At 50.0% G+C, this 24554-nt stretch overlaps 11 protein-coding genes across 11 annotated transcripts; 5 read left to right on the top strand and 6 right to left on the bottom strand.

Moving 5' to 3' along the window:
* Positions 1–1438: 1438 nt before the first annotated feature.
* N7511_000281 (putative tannase) lies at positions 1439–3181 on the top strand (the record flags this gene model as incomplete). The annotated part of the gene is made up of 1 exon (XM_057122706.1): positions 1439–3181. One exon carries the CDS (start codon positions 1439–1441, stop codon positions 3179–3181), a length of 1743 nt encoding a protein of 580 aa, XP_056988439.1.
* Positions 3182–3658: 477 nt separating this feature from the next.
* Positions 3659–4450, bottom strand: N7511_000282 (uncharacterized protein; the record flags this gene model as incomplete). The annotated part of the gene is made up of 1 exon (XM_057122707.1): positions 3659–4450. One exon carries the CDS (start codon positions 4448–4450, stop codon positions 3659–3661), a length of 792 nt encoding a protein of 263 aa, XP_056988440.1.
* A 1163-nt stretch (positions 4451–5613) lies between these two features.
* N7511_000283 (sterol esterase) lies at positions 5614–7186 on the bottom strand (the record flags this gene model as incomplete). The annotated part of the gene is made up of 3 exons (XM_057122708.1): positions 5614–6965; positions 7021–7100; positions 7152–7186. The coding sequence occupies 3 exons, from the start codon at positions 7184–7186 to the stop codon at positions 5614–5616; spliced, it is 1467 nt and encodes a 488-aa protein (XP_056988441.1).
* Positions 7187–7432: 246 nt separating this feature from the next.
* Positions 7433–7989, top strand: N7511_000284 (PET191 family protein; the record flags this gene model as incomplete). Its single annotated transcript, XM_057122709.1, has 3 exons — positions 7433–7457; positions 7582–7723; positions 7803–7989. 3 exons carry the CDS (start codon positions 7433–7435, stop codon positions 7987–7989), a joined length of 354 nt encoding a protein of 117 aa, XP_056988442.1.
* A 52-nt stretch (positions 7990–8041) lies between these two features.
* Positions 8042–8908, bottom strand: N7511_000285 (alpha/beta hydrolase; the record flags this gene model as incomplete). Its single annotated transcript, XM_057122710.1, has 2 exons — positions 8042–8437; positions 8501–8908. The coding sequence occupies 2 exons, from the start codon at positions 8906–8908 to the stop codon at positions 8042–8044; spliced, it is 804 nt and encodes a 267-aa protein (XP_056988443.1).
* Positions 8909–10339: 1431 nt separating this feature from the next.
* N7511_000286 (dolichyl-diphosphooligosaccharide-protein glycotransferase) lies at positions 10340–11916 on the bottom strand (the record flags this gene model as incomplete). The annotated part of the gene is made up of 5 exons (XM_057122711.1): positions 11730–11916; positions 11568–11678; positions 11302–11510; positions 10817–11257; positions 10340–10759 (listed from the first exon to the last, which is right to left on the bottom strand). The coding sequence occupies exons 1-5, from the start codon at positions 11869–11871 to the stop codon at positions 10340–10342; spliced, it is 1323 nt and encodes a 440-aa protein (XP_056988444.1). The 5' UTR covers positions 11872–11916.
* A 295-nt stretch (positions 11917–12211) lies between these two features.
* On the top strand, positions 12212–12532 carry N7511_000287 (NADH:ubiquinone oxidoreductase subunit NDUFA3; the record flags this gene model as incomplete). Its single annotated transcript, XM_057122712.1, has 2 exons — positions 12212–12395; positions 12486–12532. 2 exons carry the CDS (start codon positions 12212–12214, stop codon positions 12530–12532), a joined length of 231 nt encoding a protein of 76 aa, XP_056988445.1.
* Positions 12533–13947: 1415 nt separating this feature from the next.
* N7511_000288 (putative transcription factor RfeG) lies at positions 13948–14890 on the bottom strand (the record flags this gene model as incomplete). The annotated part of the gene is made up of 3 exons (XM_057122713.1): positions 13948–14580; positions 14653–14697; positions 14750–14890. The coding sequence occupies 3 exons, from the start codon at positions 14888–14890 to the stop codon at positions 13948–13950; spliced, it is 819 nt and encodes a 272-aa protein (XP_056988446.1).
* A 1646-nt stretch (positions 14891–16536) lies between these two features.
* N7511_000289 (DNA-directed DNA polymerase eta) lies at positions 16537–18465 on the top strand (the record flags this gene model as incomplete). Its single annotated transcript, XM_057122714.1, has 1 exon — positions 16537–18465. One exon carries the CDS (start codon positions 16537–16539, stop codon positions 18463–18465), a length of 1929 nt encoding a protein of 642 aa, XP_056988447.1.
* A 522-nt stretch (positions 18466–18987) lies between these two features.
* N7511_000290 (uncharacterized protein) lies at positions 18988–19194 on the bottom strand (the record flags this gene model as incomplete). Its single annotated transcript, XM_057122715.1, has 1 exon — positions 18988–19194. The coding sequence occupies one exon, from the start codon at positions 19192–19194 to the stop codon at positions 18988–18990; it is 207 nt and encodes a 68-aa protein (XP_056988448.1).
* A 2643-nt stretch (positions 19195–21837) lies between these two features.
* N7511_000291 (uncharacterized protein) lies at positions 21838–23731 on the top strand (the record flags this gene model as incomplete). The annotated part of the gene is made up of 5 exons (XM_057122716.1): positions 21838–22007; positions 22061–22331; positions 22390–22732; positions 22801–23222; positions 23282–23731. 5 exons carry the CDS (start codon positions 21838–21840, stop codon positions 23729–23731), a joined length of 1656 nt encoding a protein of 551 aa, XP_056988449.1.
* Positions 23732–24554: the final 823 nt, after the last annotated feature.

Below are 24554 nucleotides of genomic sequence, written 5' to 3' on the forward strand. Positions count from 1 at the left end.
TCTCATTTCTTCCAGTAAACCCGCTGGTCAACTCGACTGCACACGCTTTAGACAGACATTGACTGGAACAGCCTTGGAATGAGAGGAGCAGCTTGTCAACCCAGCATCCCTCGCTTTAGTCATAGATTGAATCTTCACGGATATCCCGAGAATTTCCGTACCTCGCCATGTGGAACGTCTCCTTTTCACCCTTGACTCCTGTTATCTGATGTGACATTAGTGCCATGTCATGGTGGACCATCCAACTAGTCCCATCCACTTTGAAGTCTGGATGCAGGGGGCGAAGAATGTGGATCGAACATGTTTGATGCAGTTTCCTATTAAATGTTAACTGTTAATTTGGGTCACCGCTACAATATGCCCTTGGGTACGTATATCTCCCGATGTTCCAGCGAGATGAAACCGAACAGCCTTCAATGACAGTGCGCAGACTATCCACATGACCAGATATCAAGGGGCCTTGGAGAGGCGAAGTTCTGCATGCCAAGCAAGAGAGGGATAAAAATTGAAGCGATCGTATCTTATTGAATACTTGATTCTGCAGTCTAGCCTTTCTTGAGTGACTACTCCGTACATGTAGCTATAGTTGCAATACGTAAGTAGTCTCATCTGCTCCGCCACATTCCAGATCTTGAGCACATATACCAATATGGGGACTACTGTAGCTACTTGAGAAAGAACTTTCTGACCCATGCGTGTATTGTTGAGCCAACAGGGCCATCAAACTTGGAAGGGTCAAGTCCTATAGCACCCTCTTGAGGCTGAAAACACATAGGCTCGTGGAGCAACCATTCCAGTCTCCTATGAAACGCTTCCATACATAAGGCTGAAAGCATGCGCCACGCGTACATTACCAAGGACCAAGAACATGACGCGGTCTCAGCCTGCCAGTGAAGTCTAAACCGGACATTAGGGCTAGAAGTGCAGATCTGCAGGAACGGGGGAGAAAGTCTTACCCGGCCCACACAAACCCACCAAACAGAGATCTCTCAGCCAATCAAACCACTGAATGGCCCTCGACCGGCTATAAAAAGTTATGCCCGAGACCCTTCGGCCGCATTAACTCTACGCGGCACCTTAATTCTATCAAGTGGAACCGCGTCCGCTGGCCTTAACTGGCGAGTTTTCTGCAGGTTTTGCTTTTATTTCAAACGTAGTTCAACTCTGCCGTGATATACGACCCAATGATTACGACGACGAGCCCCAGTGAGCCCCAGCCTTGCTCCAGGGCAAGCTTCACTGATCTATGTGGTTTCATGGTTCGATCTAGGGTAACGCGGCGGGTCTACGTATGATCTACAGCCTGAATTTCCTGAATTCGAGGGCCGTTGTTCCCATTCTTGAGCTATAAGTACTAGGTAGAGCCTGACGTTTGATGTTGTTATATTTTCATTCTCACACTCGTTTCTGCTCTTCCGTTTAGTTCTTATCATCCAACATGCGTCTCTCTCGAGGTGCATCTGTTGCGGCTTTGGCTGCATCAGCGAGTGCCGCATCGCTCTCTGATGTCTGTACCGTCTCAAACGTGAAGTCCGCCTTGCCTTCCAACGGCACTCTCCTCGGCCTCGACCTCCTCCCCTCGGCCGTGACCGCCGCCGCCGTCTACAATGCCAGTGCTGGCATGGGCAGCACCGAGACCTACACCTACTGTAATGTCACCGTCAGCTACACCCACACCGGCAAGGATGAATCGATCGTCATCAAGTATGCCTTCCCCCAGCCCTCCGACTTCAAGAAGCGCTTCTACGTTGCCGGCGGTGGTGGTTTCTCTCTGTCCAGCGATGCCACCGGTGGTCTCGAGTACGGTGCCGTCGGCGGTGCCACTAGTGCAGGCTACGACGCCTTCAACTACAGCTACGATGAAGTCGTGCTGTACGGCAACGGAACCATCAACTGGGACGCAACCTACATGTTCGGCTATCAGGCCCTCGGCGAGATGACCAAGATCGGAAAGGCCATCACCCCCGGATTCTACGGCCTTGCGTCCTCCTCCAAGGTCTACACTTACTATGAGGGCTGCTCCGACGGTGGTCGTGAGGGTATGAGCCAGATCCAGCGCTATGGCGAGGAGTACGACGGTGCTATCACCGGCGCCCCTGCCTTCCGTTTCGGCCAGCAACAGGTCCACCACGTCTTCCCTGCCGAGGTTGAGCAGACTCTCGACTACTACCCTCCTCCCTGTGAGCTGGCCAAGATTGTCAACGCCACCATTGCCGCTTGTGATCCTCTGGATGGACGAACCGACGGTGTCATCTCCCGTACCGACCTCTGCAAGCTGAACTTCAACCTGAGCTCCATCATCGGCGAGAAGTACTACTGCGCCGCGCAGACCAGCACCTCTCTCGGCTTCGGCTTCAGCAAGCGCGCCGAGGGCAGCACGTCCAGCTACCAGCCCGCCCAGAGCGGCAAGGTCACCGCCATGGGAGTCAAGGTCGCCCAAACCATCTACGACGGTCTCCACAACTCCAAGGGCGAACGCGCCTATCTCTCCTGGCAAATCGGCTCGGAGCTCAGCGACGCCGAAACCACCTGGAACAACGACACCAGCAAGTGGGAGATGGACATCCCCTCCACCGGCGGCGAGTACGTAACCAAGTTCGTGCAGCTCCTCAACATCGACAACCTCTCCGACCTCAACAACGTCACCTACGACACGCTCGTCGACTGGATGAACACCGGTATGGTGCGGTACATGGACAGCCTGCAGACTACCCTGCCCGACCTGACACCGTTCCAATCCACCGGCGGCAAACTGCTACACTACCACGGTGAATCAGACCCCAGCATCCCCACCGCGTCATCCGTGCACTACTGGCAGTCTGTCCGCTCAATCATGTACCCTCACCTGTCGTCCGCGGACAGTCTGACCAAGATGTCCGACTGGTACCAGTTCTACCTGATTCCCGGTGCGGCGCACTGCGGCACCAACACCCTGCAGCCTGGCCCCTACCCCGAGGACAACATGCAGACCATGATCAACTGGGTTGAGAACGGTGTCAAGCCGAGCCGGCTGAATGCCACTGTCTCGTCTGGTGATTATGAGGGAGAGACTCAGATGCTTTGCCAGTGGCCTACTCGGCCTCACTGGAAGAACAACAGCACTTTTGACTGTGTCAACGACAAGGCCTCGATTGATAGCTGGACTTATACCTTTGATGCTTTCAAGGTTCCTGTCTATTAGATTGGCAGTGTTGTTGTGTGTTACCATTGTGTGTTGTCTCTGCTGTGTCTTGTGAAATATCCGAATTGAGTACGACAATGGCAGCAGGCGTGGCTGGGATCACAATTCAGCCCGTTGGATTAGGGTTTCAATTTCCACGGTTACTTCTCGGAATTGGCTCTAGTGTATTAACTTATATCCTTCTTCTAACCCTCTTTACATATTTCAATATCTTTTTTATTTTCAAAAGCCACAAAGTAATGTGAAGGATATTTGCAATTTCAATTTGATATGTGAGATATTTCAAGAATTTTCCAAAGAAGTAAATGAAGAAGATACAAAAGCATTTCCAAAGAAATCATAAAGATCCAATGTAAAGAAACCAAAAAAAAAAAGATAAACAAAGAAAGAACTCCCAATCTCAAAACACCAATCTAATCCTCCCAAAAGTCAAGTCGTAACCCTATCGTAAGATAGATCAAACCCTAAGGATCCAATTTAACCCAGGGTAAGAGTGTAGGCAGCATCGATGGTGCAAGCCAAGGTGTTGACATCATCAGGGTGCTGGTAGGACTCAATGCAGTCGGAATCACCGGCGGCACAGGTGGCAGTGGTGCACGAAGAGTCGCTAATAGTGACGCCGAATCCAGCAGCCACGATAGCCGAGTCCTTGAGCAAGTTGATGGAGGAGAGATCCCAGAAGAGAACCTCGCTGGACTGGGTGTACTCGAATTGCAGGATGGACTCGCAGGCCTCGGTGGTGGACATCTTGATGGAGATACCGCCGCCGTTGGTGTTGGTCAACCAGGTGTCGGTGAAGGTCTGGCCAGTGGAGAGAGTCTGCATCTCGCCCTCGGTCTCGGTCACAACCCAGAGGTAGACGTCCTGGTCGAGGTTGTTCTTGATGGCGATGCCGGAACCAGTGGCGGTTGCGCCGCTGGAGGTGGTGCTTGCGATGGCGAGGGTGCTGCTGGTCCAGACGTCGGCGCTGCTGCTGGCGATTGGGGCCGCAGTGGTAGTGGGCACGGCGGTGGTGGTGGGCACGGCGAGAGTGGGGAGAGCGGTGGTGGTGGGAATGGGAGTGGCGGTGCTGGAGGTGGTGGGGGCAGCCTCGGTGGTCGAAGGAATGGCGATGTTCACGTTGGCGGCGACAGTGGGCTCGCTGGAGGCAGTCTGGTAGACGGTCTCGTAGACGGTTTCCCAGACGACGACCTCGGGGTTACCGGGGAGAGCGACGGGGAGCGCGGTGGCAGTAGCGGCCAAGAGGGCCAGAGTGTTGATGAAGCGCATATTGGCTGATCTGATTTGTGTGTTTTCAAAGAAAGACTGGATTGGAACCTTAAAGATAGTGTTGTCTGATCTACAGACAGTAAAGAGAGTGTACGAGGCGCAGCCTCAAAGGTATTCCAAAAGAGTGAATGATGTCAAAAAAGAGAGAGAGAGAGAGAAAGAGAGAGGGAGTCGGGGTTTTAAAATGGGGCCCAGGCACAAAACGAACAAAATGGACAAAATGGGCAAATTGGGCTAACTGGGCTAACTGGGGCTAATTTGGGCTAAAATCGATCTAGATGGCCATGTGGAGTCCAGGCTCCAATTGCGATGATCCTATTGGCTGTTTGGCGGAGGGCTCAGGAGATGAAACCTGGTCCGGCCAACCCGGTTGGACTTCCGCGTGTTCGATCCGTGGTTATGCTGGTACCTGATCCTTTCTTTGTCCACTGGGTTCATTTCTTCCCTACAATTCTTGACTGGGATGACTCGTTTGTTAGGATGAGTGGAGAGAGAGGTGTTCGATTTCTGCACAAGAGTTTTCAAACCTTCGGAATAGCGCCGGATTACGCATGTCCTACGCAAACACCCCCCCCCGGAGAACCGCCCCCCCTTTGTCACCCCCTGAATATCACTTTCTTGTTCCTGTCGAATATGTCTCTCTCCATGTTTCAGCTCCATATAAATTAATGTCAACGTCTATACTGTACTTCAACGTTAGACCTAACGGTGTCGCTTCCATACCATACAAATGATCTCCTACTAGTCAGCCAAGCCCGGCTCTAAGGGAGCTTATTCATTAGGGTGAACCGGTTAGGAAGGAGGGGAGGATCATCTCGGAAATGAGCAACAGTCATCACTCCCAGGCTGCCGATTCCCTCCAATAGTCGTGCCAAACTCTCTTCTCTAGTCAGGTACCGATGCAGGAACGCCGGAACTTTCCTAATCGTGAGGCCCACGTTGCCACGTCGGCTAGCGCTCATGTTCCTGGCCACCTTCCAGAAAACTCTACAAGTGACAGTCTTGGCTCTTGGGTGGCAATGTAATCTCACATGGATTATTGATCTCGCAAAGACATTCCATGGATGTGGCGGTACTCCCCCCCTCCCTCCTTAAGCCACGCCCCGCTGCAACCAAGTGATTCTAATGGATAGTGAGGGTATTGCAATGAAGAAAAGGGTGGCCTAGACTGTGGCACCGTATGCAACGCCGTTAGGGAGAATGTTCCGGCGTGAGGATGTGTTCGAGACGCGCCCATCGAGACTTCCGTTTGAGCGTGCGCTATTTCGTTCGCTTACAATCTCCTTACTGTGTGTCTCCAGCGCATTGAAAACATAACCGAACACTTGGCGGTCAACGTCGGAGGCCCACAAAAAGTCTAGATGCTCGTAGGTCGGGATCGCTTGGGCGCTCGTGGCATGGGGGAGACCCTGGAGCATGACGTTGATGTCGACCAGACTGTCACTGTCACCGTACAGCAGGACAATGGGGGTCTTGATGTTGCGAGTTGGGTATTTGACCGGCTTGTAAAAGCGTTCGCTGGCAACGACGCTAAAGGGCGCATAGGTTTCGTCGTCGTAAAATTGGAAGTTCTTGTTCCGGATGATTTGGAACCAATGAACGACGGACTTGGTGCTCGTAAAGGAGTACAAGTGCATATAAGCCGCGAGCTTTTGCGTGCGCTTGATGTTTTTACACTCCCAGTTAAAGAGGGCCGAAAGAGCGGTGTCAATGATACGGACGTAGATCGGTGGATAGAGTATCGTCTGCCACATGGTCGTCGATGATAGGATACTGCGTCGACCGAAAAGCAGGAACAAAAAGTCAGGAGAGGCCTTCATCAGTGAATCGACGATGCGATTGCGCAGACCGGAAGGCGCCATGGCGGGTGCCAGCGCGACGAACACGTCAATCTTCTCATTGAGCAACGGGTGGATAGCGAGGGTAGCAAACGCCTGAGCGGTGCCTTGTGAGAACCCAATGTACGACAACGATGGCTGATTGGTCACTTCGAGGATGTATTCAATGCTGTTGGGAATGTCGGAGAATGCGAACTGATCAATGGAAAAGTCCCAGAACTCATTTGACCCCGGAGAGAAACGAGTTGATTTCTTCGAGTACTTATTTCCTCGGTTGTTTCCCAGCCAGACATCGTATCCTCGTTCGACCAGCTGGAAGGGGAGACATCGCTGCTCCTCTGTCAAGGCCACCCACACCTCGCTGGACATGAGTAGTCCATGGTGGAGATACACAACCTTCTTCTTAACACCACCAGGACCTTGGTTGACACGTGTGTGCTCTTCTCCCTTTCGATAAGCTAGTCGATGCAGCCCCAGGAGATAGCCATCGTTTGTTTGCACAATGTGATCTTCGGCTTGGTATCCAAAGAGCGCGCAGATCTCCGTGAAATCTGATGCATTTGCAACTGAAAGAGCAAAGCTTTCTTCCTTCGTGCGCTTATGACGGGTTTCAGTTGGAATCAAGAGATTGAACAGCGCTTTAGATTGATCATAGCAGAAATTGATGATTGGACTTGCTGGTCAGGGGTCAGTTTTGAGGCTCGCTTTCACAAATAAGCGCGGGCTACTCACGAAGACACCAAGTGATGAGATGGATGATGGTCTCTAATGTAACAAGAATCAAAGATCCAAAGAGCGCTAGGTACTCAAACCTGGAGTTCGAAGATCAGTCACCAAGCTCGTCTGGGATGCTGGAGTCTTACCAGAACAGTCTCCCAATGAATGGAACACGCGCCATGATGAAAAACTAAGTATACATGCAGGTCTGATATGCGACCAGAAGAAGAGATAAAAGAAGCCAAAGCCAAAGCTGCGGCCAAAGGGAATTTGCACGACGTCATTTGCTGCCAGGAACATGTGATAATGCTTATCTCATCCGGGGTTTGGCCAACCAATCAGCGCCGAGCCAACTGACCAGCCCGAATTTGCCGTGTTTCACGGCTTCACTTTGCTTGTGCTTGCGCCCTACCAAGATCGCCTCAAAATGCCGAGCTCATGCAATGATATCCGTACGTCACACACTTTCGAGTCACACCAGAGCTCTAGGGAATATCACGCCCATGGCTCAGCTGGACCTCTTGCCGTAACCCTCCAATGTCATGCAACGCGAGCTGACCTCAATGCCACATCTAGGTGAGGCACTGGCCCAATGCCTCCAGGAGTCGGACTGTATCATGGTCCAAAGACACTCGCCTCGTGAATGTCTCAAATCTCCCCTCGCCGAGGAGTTGCCCATGCGGTGCCAGCAGCTGCGCAAAGGTTTCAGCGAGTGCAAGTGAGTCGAGAGCCCACCGAAGCATCCAGGCCCAGCACTAGAGAATTGTGACTAACAGTTGAACTCCTACTTGTCATAGACGCGGTATGATTGACATGCGCAAACGGTTCCGCGGCAACCAGCCCATCTCGGTCAACAAGGAAATGGAAAGCGAAAAGCCCGAATCCGGGGGACAACTATATGCAGGACAACCAGCCTACCAGTCAGTCAAGCCTATCAACGGCGACGAAGTACAGATGGACCCTGAGAAGACCCGTGGCCTGTAAAGAATATTTGGATTTGATTACATGCTGGCATGGCCCGGAGTTCTGTTACGCTTCAAACATACATCTCTTCTTCACTTATACCCGTCTCAAATTTACTGAGCCCATTCTCATCCACACTTAGTTCCATTATACTTGCGCACTTTGCAAATACACCCACCAGGCGCTCGGGCATGCTCAAGAATGGCGAATGCGATGCAGGCAGTCGGTGGGTCTGGCCGGGCCGGCATATCTTCAGCGCGAAGAATTCCTGGATGGGAGGTAACAGTGCCTGGTCCTGCTCGCAGATGATGTAGGAACAGGGTATATCCTGCCACGGTTCATAAGTGGCTTCGCCTGAAAAGACAGCGCGCGAGGTGTGTGTCACGGTGCTGTCCCACTTCTCCCGTTGTTCGAGGGTCAGATCTTGCCAGGCGATATCTCCAGCACCTTCTGCGTGGACATAGTCACCCTATTTGCCGGTTAGCATGATCTTCAGCAGGCGGGGCTTGATCATATGATGTGGTACACCAACCTCGATCTTCATCCACGGCAAAGGACTGCCTCCTAGCAACTCCAAAAGGCTCTGTCCCTTGTCCAGCGCAAATGCAGCTAGATAGACAACGCTCACAACTCCGCCACGCTTTCCATTTGCTGTGCGGGCAGGCTTGTCCAACCCTTCCACGGCAGAGGATGCCACGACACCGCCATAGGAATGACCTACTACAACGATGTCTCTCCCCTCTTCCGCCACAGCCGTCAATACACTTCGTAGAGAGGAAACATCATCATCCAGCGTCAAGGAAGGGGGCTCTGCCCCAATCGAAGGATGAGCGGGACACTCGGACGGAAACCCAAGAGCCTCCAGCCGCGTACGCACAGTATCAAAGACCGCAGGGTGCATCCAAGCACCGAGCGAGAAAATAAAAGTCGGTTTACTCATTTTCGCTTTGGAATCAGTGATATTCCAACTGCTTGAGGGGTAGGAAATCCGTATATATAGGAACAAAACATAGTACACTCTCCACCAACCCACTGGACAGCCTCAACACTAAAACCACCAGGACACTTGTCCTGCCCTCTTTTCTAGATTATCCTCTAGACCCAAACCCAAGGCATATAACGCAAATCACAGCTCCTTTCGGTCAAAGTCCGGCAAGACTCCGGCATGTCAATATCATCTCGTCCCGCGGAGGAGACACTAGACGGCCCCCTGTGGATCTCCGTGACCAACAGCCGTCCTCGACAGACGTATCCATCAATCAAAGGTGCTCGACAGTACTCCTCTCCATCGACATTAGCCCTGTTTAGGGCATTGGCGGATTCCTGGTTGTTTTACCTTGTCCTATCGGATTTCTAGCCCCCGGAAGCGAGCGGTATAACCCCTCCAGAGGGTACGTGGTGTATTGTTAGTTGCGCTTTGGGTCTGTTGCTTTACACGACCTAGCTATCTTTATACTAGGTTGCTCTTGTCTGGGTGTTGATTAGGGTGGTGCAGGTGAGATTATTGTTTGAAGTCAAGCGTTTCCTGTATGTCAGGTCCTTTTTGCTATACGTTTTAGATATCTATATCTGTCTCTCCATGTCTCCATGCATTCAAAAAAGCGGCCTACACTATACACACAGTCGATATACCTGAGAAGACCAGCTTCTCTATCTTTGTCACTTCATGGTCTGTGGATGGTCAATGGATGTGTTGTATCCACACGGACAGCAAGGTTAAACAATGATGTTCGCTAGTATGGATATAAGCTTCTCTAATCCATCACCGCTGGCCGTCCATAGATCTATGCTATACTCTTGATGCATAGATGCGTCTTTACGATCCGCCATGACTTGATAGAGAGCGAATCACACCAATCTTATCCATTCACGCGTATGGAACCCTCAGAAACATCCGATTATGAGTCTGCATTGATTGGCCGAATTCACAATAATCCAACACAGTGAGAATGTCTGTTTGTTTGTCCTCCAGACAACTCAAGTCTTTTTGGCATGCTCGGATAGACTCAGGATGATACGAAGCTCGCATGCGCGGCAATATCTTGCCTCGATTTTTAAACAGCACTCGTTTCTCGATCAACTACCACGTGCAGATTGAGAATATCGTACTTTTAAGGGCCACTACCATCATGCTGATGGGATGGTCTGTTGTTTATGTGGTCGTAGTTATTTAGCTACGGGTACTTGACTCTTTGTTGAGTTGGTTACACGCAGCGATGGAGTAGTAAGTACAATTCTACTATGATCGATCTCACTATTGGATATCAGATGATTGAAATGATCTAGAAATCAAATCGAACACGCGAGAAATCAAATTCATACAAGTAAATTCAACATCATGGACAAGCAGTGTAGTATTATGCATACAAATCTACTGTGTCTTCTTAAGCTTCTCGGCAACAGGGGCAGAGTAAAGCCAAACAACAACGAAGGCCAGGAATCCACCAATAACCGACCAAAGACCGGCGATCCAGACCCAGCCGCCACTGATGGCCCAACTACGTGGGTACTCATCGTGGGCGAAGTGGCGAACAGTGACCTCGAGCTTCTCCTCGATGTTGGTGAAGAAAGGACGCTTGTAGTTCACGCGGAAAGAGAAAATGCCGTGCTGATCGGGAGTCACGAACTTGGTGCCGAATACGGTGCCGGTTTCCGTGCGGCTGATAGGCTGGAGATTCAGACGGTGGAAAGGCGAGAGCATGGTGAACTCGAGCTGGAGCTCGTCTTCGCCGGGAACCTCAAAGGGAACCCACTTGTCGAAGACGTACTCGGAGACTTCAATGTTGTAAACCTAAAGGGAATCTTCGTTAGCTGTCACATACAGGAATTGAGTATCGGGTTCACGTACAGTCTCGTTCTTGATACGGTAGATGGAGGGGTTCAACTCGGCACCCTCCGTGGCCAGGTGGTGTTCAACCTTGTCGACCTTGAGGACACCAGTCTCCTTGAAAGCCCAGCCGGTCAACTGCTTAGCGAACTCACGGTTCACAGTGGTGGTCTTCTCGCCGCTGGGTGTCTTGACGGAGGCCGAGAACCACTTGTCCTCAAGGGCTTCCACCGAGCCGAGAACGGTGAAACGGGCCGAATTACGAGCCTGCATAGCGGAGACAATGTTCAACTGCGAACCAGTGGCCAGAATATCCTCCGCTGTGGGCATTTCCTCCTTGGGGTTGTAGCTGTAAGCGGTAGCGGGGGCCTTCAGGATGGGAGCAAGAAGGGTGCTGTCGCTTCCCAGAGTCTGAGGAGCAACCCGAGGGAGAGCCAGGACACCTTCGCCATCGAAGAATGCCTTCACATCGGAGCGGGGGGTCCAGGGCGCTGCAGCACAAGAACATCGTGCTTCTCGGGGGCCGAGAGGGTATCGTAGTTGAAGTGGTCGACAACGACTGCCGAGCGATCATTGGCGAGGTGAATGTCGAGCTCGAGAAGGAGGGAGCTGACAGCGCTGGAGGTGGAGGACTTGCCAGAGAGGGCGAGGAGGATGTTGCCATCCTTGTTCATGAAGTCGAGGATGTGCTTGGGGGTCAAAGAGGGGCCGAGGCCTGTATAAATTGCGTCAATTGACAAGGATGGAGATCAAAGAGAGCGAGATTGCTCACCTTTGGACTTGGGAGGGAGAATGAGGAGGTGGTCATAAGCTCTTTCGCCGTGCTTGAACAGGGAAAGCTGTTCACTTTTGGGGGATTCAATCGAAACATCGTAGCCACGGGCTGAAATCTGAACGTCAGCTAGTTACATCCAGATAAAGCCATCCAACTTACCTTCTAGATCAGCCCACAGCGTGGAGTACACGCTCTTCTGCTCTGTGTCTTCCAAAACCGCCAACAGACGACTGCCGGAGCTACTCAGCGCATTCACCGCAGCCAAGAAGCAGCAAACAAGTAACGCAAGGCACCACCGCATCTTGAATAAATTCCGCACAGCGGAGCGGAAGGATCAAAAAGAAAGCGAAAAGAAAGGTGGTGAAGTATGAGCACCAGAAAGGGCGACGTGTTAATGGGCAAATGCCAAGACCCGAGTGCGCTGGGTCCGCATCTCCGAACTTCGACCTCACTTCTTCCCCACGGCTTCAATTTTGCTCCTCGCTTTCACCACTTCTACACCACAACCACCCGGTGGAACCGCGCATTTTATCTACTCGATTCCCCTGATCTGTGGGCTTCGATACATCAGGCATTGACCTTCAACCTCAATCGACAGAAAATCCCCGATCGATCATCGACATTCAACTCTTCCAGCAGCCATGTCTACCCCTCAGTTCTGGTCTACTCCTCTCCGCTACATCCGCTGGGCCTCGCACGAGAAGCCTGCGATTCTCTACTCCATCATCATCGGTTCCATGGGCCCCGTCGCCCTGTTCGGTATCCCCCCGATCCGCCGCGCTCTCGGTGACGTCGACCCCGAGCCCATTCCCCTGACATATCCCAGTATGGACTACCTATTTCCTCCAGTATGGTGCAATAGCACCACAAACGCACATCAGATCTTCAAGACTAACCACAATATTCGATATACAGTTCCCCAGGGTAAGCGGGTGATCCCCCAGGGCTACGATGACGAATAAATGATATCCGAGCCATGCAAATGATAAGCTATCGGAAATTTTAAGAATCGTCGTATCTTGTTCTTGGGAGAAATAAACTCAGCGGATGGCAGGAGATGGTTTTGGCTGTTCCATCGGGCAACATGGAATGATGAACGTTGCCCGACATGAGTATGGGCAATCGCAAAGACTTGTTCCTAGCCACCTCTCTTGTGCATCGAAAATGCTTTGATACCAATATTTGTTGCGCGTATTTTGGATGTCGAGCCTGCGGCGCAGTGTATGTACTATGTTTTGTGCAATCATAACCGACATCAAGTCGTTTTCCTATGTTCGAGATTATATTTTCTAAAGGCCTTGTTCTAAGGGAACGAGCGCCTGAATAGTAGAGTTCCCAAAATTACAGCACATGACTTTCTAAGCCCATGAAGAGCTTGTCCTGTGGTTGAGGAGAATGATGCTCGCCACCTGCAGTAGTAGATTCGCTTACGCACGACTGAAACCCAACGCACAAGGTGGATATTGGAAATGTGAGCTCAATTTGAACAAAATAAGACATAATGGTCATCACGATGATGGATATAAATCAGGGAAAGAGATCATGACACAAGCAGGTTCATTAAGGCCATGGGCATGGAGCCGATTCACGATCTTGCAAAAGCAAAACATCAACCACAGAAGACGGACCAACGCCGTAAATGCTCATATCTACATATAGCTCACCAGCCTTAGTTTATCGAAGAACAACGCTCTCCTCGCAAACCAAATCAAAGGCATGAGAAACAAAAGAAGAATATGAAAAAGCCCCTTCGTCCAAAGGGGCGGACAAAACATGTTGCTAAGAAGACAAATCCTGTACACCGTTAAACCAACAACAAAGCCGCATTATTGTGGAGGTGAGTATTCCCAGAATCCACAAGACATGGGATAGAAAACAAAACGCTCGAGCCCAAGCCGCCTTTTCGCAAACTCAATCAAGACACATCACTCCTACTCCTTGCTGGCAATTGCACAAAAGCACCGGAGAAAGATCAAAAAAAAGGAGACAGGTTTCACGGGGAAGTCCAAGATGCTACTAAAGAGCAATCGGGTTGAATTGCAGTAGAAATCCGTGGTAAAAGAAGTGGAATTCACATCCGACGGAAAGTGGACTTCTCCGAACTGAGCCATTTGTGGGTTATGAGACATCACTGGCCTGGTTTGAAGATCCTGGAATAGAGACATTGTAGGGGTTGAGAGGGTGGCCGAAAAGAACAGACATGGAGATTGTCCAGGGTATTTTTTTTTTTGGTCGTGGACATCAACAGAATCCTCATGATCATTTTGAGGATATTCCAGGGAGGAAGTATCAAGTGGGGCCACATTATGAATGGATGAGAGAGAGAAATCAGGAATGAATGCAGGGAAATTGACCACTGGGGGGCCAACATTTCTGTCTACCGCCGACGATGCGTGTTGTCTCTGGTGGCTTGTGGCCTGCGCTCATACTCTGGAGTGTATCTGGGCTCCATTCCTATCCGGGGATCCGGGGCAGTGGTGGTAGGATAAGCCATCCCGGAAGTTACGGGAGAATAGTCCTGTTCGGCATCATATCCTGGCCCCGGGTATCGGGGAGCATTGCTTCGGCCATTGTCGTATCCATAGCCCGTGGGGGCGTAGGTGTACGATTGAGGGTGCATATCTGCCGCCGTCACGACGGGCTGACTGGAGCCAGAGTATGAAACCTGGGGTGGAGGGTACGGGGCCGTACCTGATGCGTATGGCGAGTGAGTAGATGTGTATGCAGGAGGAGGTTGAGTGTAGGGGGCATTCTGGGATCCACTGTAGGGACTCTGGGAATAAGGATCCATGTATGATTGCTGCGTAGGAGCGGCAGTAAATGGTGTGGGAGATGGACCCTGTTGCTGCTGTTGTTGGCGAACCTCGTGGACAGCCGAAGCAGCATAGTTCGCTGGAGAGGTGCTAGGGGGGTCTTGAATGTAACTACCTCTAGGATAGCCTAGGTCAGCCCGGCGTGAGACATCCGCCTCCCAGCGGGCGGAGTCAGCCTTCAGATCAGTTATCATCTCCTGTATCCAAGGCGTGGTTAGAATTCCATCTTCAGATGCCCGGCTAGTTGTCGTTTGTCCAAGTCGACTTACCGATGTGAGGTTCCGATAGGCACGAATGAAAAATCCCGGGCGGCCCTATAGATGGTCAGTATAAACACCCCAAATCGCAAGAGAATAGGAAACGAACACCATGGTTGCCGGGTCTCACGAGTGCATCATTTCCAAGGTAGCGACAGATATCTGCTTGAATGACTTCTCGGCTGATTCCGTCGCCGGGGATGAAATATTCATTCTGACGCTCCGGGCGCGATTCATAGCGGCCTGTCATAATGTCCGATGGAAATGTCCGGTTTAAATTTAAGTCCTCGGATCCAAAGCGGCCAGAAAGAAAGGAGAAATCCGGAAGTGGTAGATCTGAAAATCCAGGGGAAGTTGATAGAGGTGAGTCCGTTTTATTGTAGGATGTACAGTTTCTATGAGGCGACGAGTTTGTTTCAAAGTCGGCAATCACGACTTGAATTGTTTTCTCGATTCCAGGGGCAAATAGACAACGAGATATGATCCTTTGGAAGTGGCCAGAAAAGAACGTTTGATCCTGGTCGGGCAATAGCAAGTCCTTGGAGAAGTCCGGTAAATCCTTGGGGGGGTATAGTCCACGCTGAGTGTCCACTGGAGCAATTATCCTGGGAATATCGAAGTCCTTAAGTGGATGTCGAGTGAAGAGTCAAGAGCGAAGAGCGAAGAGATGACAAAGGCGTGATTAGGAGAAAGAGAACACGGGGGTAGTTGAGGCTCCAACTGTTTCTGTTCGGATGAACCAGATGTCAGGTGCCAGATGCCAGAAGAAAGGGTAGAGTGTGTATAGGTTGGCAAAAGTCCAGGGGATTGAAGAGAGTAGGAGAGAAAGAAAGAGAGAAGAAGTTGAAAGGGAAGAGGGAGGGGGGGGAACTAAAGTGGGCTACAGGCGAAGGGCGGTTGGGCCGTCTTGGGCTGGTGCCACGACTCCCCACTGAGATCAAAAGCATGCACGGTCGAATGTGGATTAGAGCATGTGTGTAGCCGCCTTGTGCCAAAGAAACCCCATGTCTGGCTTACGGATGAAAGTTACGGTTGAAAAGGTACAGCCTACGAAAGTACTACTAGTACTTCAGGGCTTGCCGAAGGTTTGGAAAGTTTGGAAACCAAGGGTCGATCCCCCCATAGATGGATCAGCTTGGATTGCCCTTTAGTCTGTGCCCCTGTTGAATATCAGGCAAAGGTACATCTCCACCAGGTAGTGGACTGTTGGGAGAACAAGAGAGCTGAAAATGAGATCATAAGAGTCAGATGCGCGAGAGTGGCCAAGGACGCATAGGAGACCTTGTGATGTACAGGTAACTGTACAGTAGTGAACACGATGACAGCAACGGCTGGTGGCAACTTTGCAGATTGCCACCTGGAAATGCTGATGTCCACCAGATGGGCGTTGGGCACGAATGCGTTTGGGCACCGGTTGCCTCCAGGTCTGTCCACTCACAGATCGGCTGTGTCAGCAGGATCGCACAGATCGGAGATCATTCAGGCTTTGATTTTTCCAAGTTCGAGACCAAAAATCCTGCGGACTGGCTTTTCCTGGGTTTCTCAGAGTCCTCAGGGGGAAATAAGCTGTCATTTAGCGGGGCCTCGCAGGGCTCGAGTTGCCGATTGCCATGTCTCAGTGCACATGTACCGTACAGTAGCTGTCAACGTGGTATCTGATTGAATAATATAATAAGTTATAACTTAAATCAAATAAGAAGAAACAAGCAAGTCAAGTGAACTCATCCCGTCCACATGTGCTTGAAGTGAGCGTCCAACGATGTCAACAACGCGAACCTGAGGAACGGGAGCACGTGCCTACGCTAGGCCATTTTGGGACATTCCACTTGGAAGAGCTCTGTCTCTCTCTCTCTCTTTCAACGACAATGGCCAGTAGCGAGCCATGACGCACTCGTGATGTCTGAACCTACGTCTGAATCTCTGAAGGCTTCTCGTTTTACCAACCGACATTTGCAAGGACTGCGCCACGGATCCACGGCGACACCTTTGCGTGTGATCGCGCACATTGATCTCGATGCCTTTTACGCGCAATGTGAGATGGTGCGCCTAGGGACACCGCGCGAAGTGCCCTTAGCAGTACGGCAGTGGGACTCTTTGATTGCCATCAATTACGCGGCACGCCCTTTCGGAATCAGTCGGTTGATCAGCGTCACAGAAGCCCGGAAACTCTGTCCAGATCTCGTCTTACAGCATGTCGCGACATTTCGAGAAGGGAGAGGGGGACGCTGGGCATATCGAGATGACTCGTTCAAGAACATTCAGACGGAGAAGGTGTCACTGGACCCATATCGCGCGCAATCCCGGAAAATCCTCCAGACGATGAAAGACGCCCTGGCTACCTGGACTACAACTGATGCGGAGGCTGAAACTCTACCTCAGGCACAAGGAGTCTCGGCTGGCCTGGAAAAAGCTAGTATAGATGAGGTCTTCATTGATCTATCTCCATTGGTCTTCAAGGTGCTCCTTGAGAGATACCCCGAGCTAAAGATGAATGCCCAAGATGAAAATCGGGATGCGCCACTACCCATCTCTCCGACCACAGCCCTGCAATGGGACACTGACTGCTTGATTGATCTGAATGAAAATGAAACAGAAGAGGATGACCCAGATTGGGATGATGTGGTTATGTTGATAGGATCTGAGATTGTAAGGTCGGTTCGGAACGCAGTGTGGGAGAAGCTCAGCTACACCTGTTCTGCAGGACTAGGCCGGAACAAAATGATTGCCAAGCTGGGAAGCGCTTGCAATAAGCCCAATCTGCAGACTATCGTAAGAAATCGGGCGGTGCAGAACTTCCTGGCCAGTTACAAGTTCACTCAGATCAGAATGCTAGGCGGTAAACTGGGTGAACAGATCACCGAGGCATTTGGGACAGAGAAAGTGAGTGACTTGCTCAATGTGTCCCTTGAGCAACTCCGTGCCAAAGTAGATGACCATACAGCATCTTGGCTCTACGGCATTATCCGAGGAGATGACCGCAGTGAGGTCAACCCTCGAACCCAGATAAAATCTATGCTATCGGCAAAGTCTTTCCGGCCGAGTATTAGCTCGGTTGAACAGGCCGAGAAGTGGCTTCGCATTTTCGCCGCTGATATTTACGGCCGGCTAGTGGAAGACGGCGTGCTTGAAAACAGACGTCGCCCGAGGGTCATCACTTTACACCACCGAACTTCTCAGCCTCAACCTCGTTCCAAACAGATTCCAATCCCAGCTTCGAGCACAATCGACGAAAATCTGCTTTTTGACCTGGCGAACAATTTGCTCCGCCAAGTCGTGGCTGAGGGACAGGCGTGGCCATGTTCCAACCTGTCTTTGAGCGTAGGGAGCTTCCAAGAAGGCGTAACCAACAACAGGGCCATTGAAGGGTTCCTACTTCGCGGCGATCAAGCAAAGGCTTTAAATCATGCCTCGAGTCCCCGTGATACCCAAATTATTCATAACGAGCCACCGACCGAGAAACGGCGAAAGCTTGACGATGGGATGATGAAAACTTTCTTTGGAAAGCCATTATCTCCGGCTTCTGCTGGTGAACGTGAGCCAGAAATACCACAACCAATTGAAGCAGAGACCGAAGCAGCGGGGATTCCCCGTTACACATGTCCACGGTGCTCCAAATCGATTATCGAGTATGAGAAAGAGGAGCACGAAGATTGGCACTTCGCCAAAGACCTTGCAAGCCAGGACCGCGAGGACGCCAGAGCTTCACAGCCGCCCCCGCCGCCCACAACGAGTAGCACACGAGGTTCTTCTGTCCGTGGAAGAGGCGGCCGGGGCGGTGGTCGTGGCAAACCCGAGAAAGGGCAGATGCGACTGGCCTTCCAGTAAATGCCATCCCGGAGATGAAATTCCAGGATGGTTGTTTACTCATGTACTTCTATGACTTGTTTCCATAATTTCTGTTTTAGCTATCATATACCCAATCTATCAACGAGATTACGCCGTCTGATCCAGGCAGCTTGATCACTTAATCCTAAACCGAGCGATCGACTTTGGGTTGGTAAGCGATTTTATGTATCAACTATTAATATAGAGGTTAATTACATTCATTAAACGACTCTCAGATGCAATCCACCAGTTGCGATTCAATTTCTTGCCCATGGTCCCCGATTCATGTTTCTTCGTGTCCATGGTGAGTGACTGATCCCAGAAATAGGCATCACGATAGATGTTTCACGCCATCTCATTTCGATAATCCGAGGAGTCAATCTGTGAATGTCGAATGATCGGAATTCTCCCATGTGCTGTTGGATTCGGGCAGTGTAGAAATGATCAAAACTCTAGCCATCAACTTTATTCCACTGGAACCAACATGGCAGTGAATGCGTTGTGGGTGGTGAACAGCTTGGTCTAGGCCTGATCGGAAGCTACCGACGAGGCAGTAGGGCGAGGCTTGATACCAACAGGAATCGGCTCTCTAGGCGTAGGAAATGTACTGCTCCATGAAACGGAAGTCGAACTTGGACCCGCGAGATCAGAAGAAGTGCCGGAACCCTCAGCAGGCAGGGCAAAAGTAGTGCCGAACAAAGCAATTGCTAGAAAACCAAGAAGATGCATGGTGGACAAATGTTCAGCGATTGAGTTTTTCTTCCTGAGTTTATTCAGCATGAGTTGTAATATTGAACTTCGGTCAGAACAAACCAGTCTGGGCCCCAGGACTGCCGAGCATACTTATAAACAGAAGCAATACCCCTGGCCCCGGGTTCCCATGAAGTGGAGAAATATGATCTCAGGTTCACACAATCAAAAATGCCTTGACAGGGATAGATTGCCTCTGTCGATCGCTCAAAGGGTGGGGGGAGCTGTACAGTACGGTGTGCACCTGCGCCCATCATACCTGTAGCTCGCATTCGAGGAATAGCTCCACCACTTAATTTCTATAACCTCGGTAGAACTGTGCGTCTTTATGTACATGTAGCTGTCCTCAATATTGGCATCTTCGGATTGTTGGGTCCTGCAAATATAATATCCCTGCGATCGGCGTTCTCAGTTCCCAAAATACAACACACCATGCTGGGGCCAGTTTCAGGTTTTGGTTGGGACCTTTGTTGCTTTTTTGTAATCGTAAAACGAGTGAATAGATTCAATTCCCCAATCAAGGCATTACATGGTATTCTGTTAACTCACTACAATGGGGATGTACAAGTTGAAGCTACCCTGTTACGATGCGGAAACAAGGCATTGTTACAACATATAAACATATGGCGTCCAATTTTTGAGAGGGGCTTTTGAGATTGGTGGACTTATTGTATAACTTTGTATCAGATTGAGAATTAGAAATCTTATATTTTGGGTCTGTTGACTCTCAGGCCAATATTGCGAATAGCTCAAGATATGCTTGTGAAGTCTTTAGCCCAGAAGAAACATGACCATACAAACGTTAGACTGATAACAAACTCTTGATTTACAGCGTCGATATCAGATGAAGAAAGAGCTACGAAGTTCATGATTTCCATGTTGACTGGCTGATATGTTTCAATATTACCCACAAAGACATTGCTCATTGCTTAGCTGTCGATCCTGACCCAACAAGGCAGAGCTTTGTCTTCTAACTTTATTGTTATAACTAACTTATAGCCAATAAGTTATGTTCTCTTAGTGCCCCCAATTTGTTTTTTTCCACAATAACACGTAATCTTATATTCAGATGCCAGCTGCAGAGCCTAACAGAATTGGGACTCAAGGTGTCTTTACCGACTGCCGGCAAATATAACTAACAGATCTTACAGTATGTTTGAAGACTGCGAGGATTTCCCAACTGAAAATTATCATGTTTCGGAGCAGATAGTCGTGTATAATATTGCAGAGTCACCACAACGTGACTGAATTCCGGTTAATTCCCTCATGCCGTAAGTCTTCTCAAACCTGAGCCACTACAAACTGATCCCACGAAGTTCTGGTAGAGTGTCGTCGATATCCACCACATATAGCACTAGAGGCTAAATCGGGGCCCGCGGGGACCGAAACTTTTGAAGTGGGCTTCTCCTTAATTCTATCCCGAAAAAAGAAGGAAAAAGGCAATATCAAGCAAGCTTGATCCGCACCATATCCGTAGCTCGTTGAAGCTCGGTCTAGAATTGTGAGACACTGGCATGGCTGCATTCGGATTGATAATACTGCCAACCTGATAACTTATATGGCTTTATCCATTTCGAGTCATGTAGCTGAATCTAGTTTCTGAAATCTTTGAGAAGATCTAAGGGCTGAGGCCAAATGAAACAGAGTTTCATGCTGAGAACTTCTCTCATCTGATAATAAGTTATGTTCCATCGGAGCATGAATAGAATGGGGGCCACGGAGCTAATGAACTAGCCAAGAAACCACGAAACCACTAAACACGAGGGCAGCCCACGAAACAGTGGAGAGAAGCTAGGATGTTACGAGAATGCTGACACAAATTGAAGCAGACTCTACCTCTTAGTGGTCCTCCCTGCTCGGCTGTTGACGCAGTCCCATAACAGTTGGCATTCAGATGGATCCCTGGCTTTAATAGCTCAATGAACCAAATTTCCTACAACAGGCACTAGTGTGTTTCCTAACATGCCAAATAATTCTCTATGAACCAGACACTTTTTCGTTGGAGACATGCAATGAAATTGATTTTATCCAGGGCTTTACTCAACTCGATCGACACCATGATCTTGACTCAAGTTGCTCGCCACAATGGGAGATTGAACAGGAATGCAGGTGCATTGATAGAATTAGCTAATGCACCCTATAGCGTACCTTGGAAAAGCTAACCTAGGCAAGTCTTAGGCAGCCATGAAACGGTAGATCCACCATGTCTTACCACGGACCCCGAGTGATGGACCCTGAAATCTGATAAGATTCAATATTGGCTAACCATGGTACACACCATCAGCTCACATCTGCGGGTTTACATCCTTAAGTTTGCTTTGATAGACTATTTTGCCAATATCAGAAGCAAATCCGTCAACAAATTCCAACTAAGAAGAAAAGCCACGAATCATGAAGCTTGTGTTCTCGGAATCGGGTGAGGCACGGAACGATGCTACGGAAAGGATTTAATCGAGCTAGAGAGCATTTGTACATTTCGGTTACAAGGAAGCCCGGTGGAACCACCAAATGTGGATGAGGCCATGATCTGGCCAAGATGTTAAAAGGGCTTGTCTTCGCACTTCAATAAATGTAAAAAAGCTTGGTCACTTTGCAGGCATTCCTTTTCATATTCCTTGCATCATGACTGCTGTCAAGCCCGCATTCACGGAAGAGGTCAATCAAGACTCAACTTCTCCGAGTCCACAAGACAAAAACGTCTCAGAAGAAGAAGATCAGCAGGATGGTGTCCGAGTTGCTGAAGCAGTCACCAAAACATGGTCGAAGAAGTACTTGATCATCGCATATGCGAGGTGAGAAAACCGACGGCCCTCTTTCAATCGGAGCTGGACTGAATAGAAAATAGTATGTGGTTGGTTTACTTTACCAATTACCTCAACAGCAGTCTGACCTCCAACCTGTCGGCCTATATCACAAGTGGTTTCGCAGAGCACTCACTGCTCTCAGTCATTTCAGTCATCACCAGCGTTATGGGTGCAGCATGCTTGATGCCAATCGCCAAGGTTCTGAATCTATGGGATCGAACAACCGGTTTCATCATCATGATCTTGATTGCTATCATGGGCTTGATTATGATGGCTGGCTGCCACAATATCGCGACTTATTGCGCTGCCCAGGTGAGATACCATGACCCAATTCCAAGTCCACACCTGTCAAGACCTAACATACCTGCAGGCATTCTATACCGTTGGATTCACTGGGGCAATTTTCTGTATTGATGTCATGACCTCTGATACTTCTTCGCTGCGTGACCGAGGTATCGCTTTCGCATTCACCTCCTCTCCTGGTATGATCACTGCGTTCTCAGGCTCGCCTCTTTCCAACCAATTCCATGAGACAAATTGGCGCTGGGCCTATGGAACAATCTGCATCGTGCTCCCTATTGTTGCGTCGCCCTTGATCGTCGTATGGCAATTGGCCAAAAGAAAGGCAGCCAAGGAGGGTACACTCCAGTACAAGCCCCGGAGCACGCGAACCTGGTTTGACAGCATCCGGTTCTATATTATTGAGTTCGACAGTGAGTCACTCACTTACCTTATCCACATCACACCCTGGCATTCCACCACCAGTCTGACCATGCCACAGTTATTGGGATTTTCCTCATGATCGGAGGTACGATTCTCTTCCTAACCTCTTTCAACATCGCCGGCAACACCCAAGGCCAATGGAAGTCCCCCAAGATCATTGCCATGATGGTAGTTGGATTCTGCGTCCTAGTAGCCTTCGCCATCTACGAGCGATGGCTAGCCCCCAAGCCCTTTGTCCCATATCACCTCCTAGTCGACCGCACAGTCATTGGCGCGTGTCTCTTAGACATCACCTACCAGGTCTCATACTACTGCTGGGCCAGCTACTTCACATCCTACCTACAAGTGGTATACAACACCAGCCTGACACAGGCCGGATACATCAGCGCCATCTTCGATTTCATGGATCCAATCTGGCTAATCGCCTGCGGTTTCTGCATCCGCGCAACAGGGCGGTTCAAGTGGCTCCTGTGCTTTGCGGTCCCACTGTACCTCCTCGCTAGCGGACTAATGATCTACTTCCGAAGTCCGGGCCATAGCGTTGGGTACCAGTGCATGTGTCAGATATTCCTTGCCGTGGGGGTGGGACACTCATCTTGATTGAGCAAATCGCCGTGATGGCTGCGTCCACGCACGAAGAGTACGCCGCCATGCTGGCGTTACTGAGCACGTTTGGAAATATCGGTGGGGCCATTGGTAGTAGTGTGTCGGGTGCTATTTGGACGAATACACTTCCTGGCAAGCTACGCGAGTTACTGCCGACCGAGTTGAAGGACCAGTGGTCTACCATCTATGAGGATTTGGAAGTGCAGCTGAGCTACCCTGTTGGGTCGCCTGCTCGCATCGCTATCCAGGATGCTTATGCGTTTAGTCAGAGGAACATGATGATTGCTGGTACTGCTATCATGGGACTTTCGCTTGCTTGGGTGGCTATTATGCGGAATATCAAAGTGCACAATGATAAGGATTTGAATAAGGTTCTTTTCTAGGATGGGGGTACAGTCGTGTGGGGATCTGCAACTAATCAGGTAACCTTATAGGTTGAGAGTATGGGCGTTGAAGGATTTTAAACAAAGTGACCCTGCGCTTGTACATAAAGAGGCCTTCTGGTGCATGTATTTTATTGATCTGTGAATTTACCTTTGGAATGAAGCTATGTTGATGAGTGGTAAGAACTGTGTCCATATATTGTTGAAGCGAGGACTCATGCAGTAAGACTACCGGGATGACCGCCTTGGGCCTACCAAGGATATCGAGCCCTAAGTCCCAAGAACAAATGAATCACACCGAAAGCGGCTGTTTGTGCCGAAGAACCATGGATCATTTAAGCTCAGCGGAACGGGTAAACCAACCTCTTTTCTATAGATCAAGTAATAAATCGGGGTTAGTTATATCGTTGCCCGTCTGCGTTATTGATCTTCACCTGGGCAGCGTTTGATAATGACATCAGCGGGCTGATCAGTGTGTTCGTCAGCGTGACACGGCCAACGTTTACATTCCACGCTCTACACGTATTCTCTCGAATTCTTCCCTTTCTTCTTTCGCTTTGAACTTTCTCCACATTTCAAAGCAGTGGCTCGAGTATAGTAAGCGCAACAGACAAACCGTCCAAGGCTTGTGTGCCCCACTATAGATTTAGCCGCCGGTCACCAGCCACCAGCCGCTCTCTCACCTTCGGGCGTTTACCTCGACAACTTCAGAGGACTCTCACGTTTATCGTGAGATCTGAAGAACTTGCGACTTTGAAACACTGTCAAGTGCGCAGTGCAAACCAGCATATTTGAGTCCATATCTCATGTGGTGATTCGTGAT

Source organism: Penicillium nucicola (genome assembly GCF_028828085.1).
Source record: "Penicillium nucicola strain IBT 29836 chromosome Unknown utg000001l, whole genome shotgun sequence".
In the NCBI taxonomy this organism is placed as follows: domain Eukaryota; kingdom Fungi; phylum Ascomycota; class Eurotiomycetes; order Eurotiales; family Aspergillaceae; genus Penicillium; species Penicillium nucicola.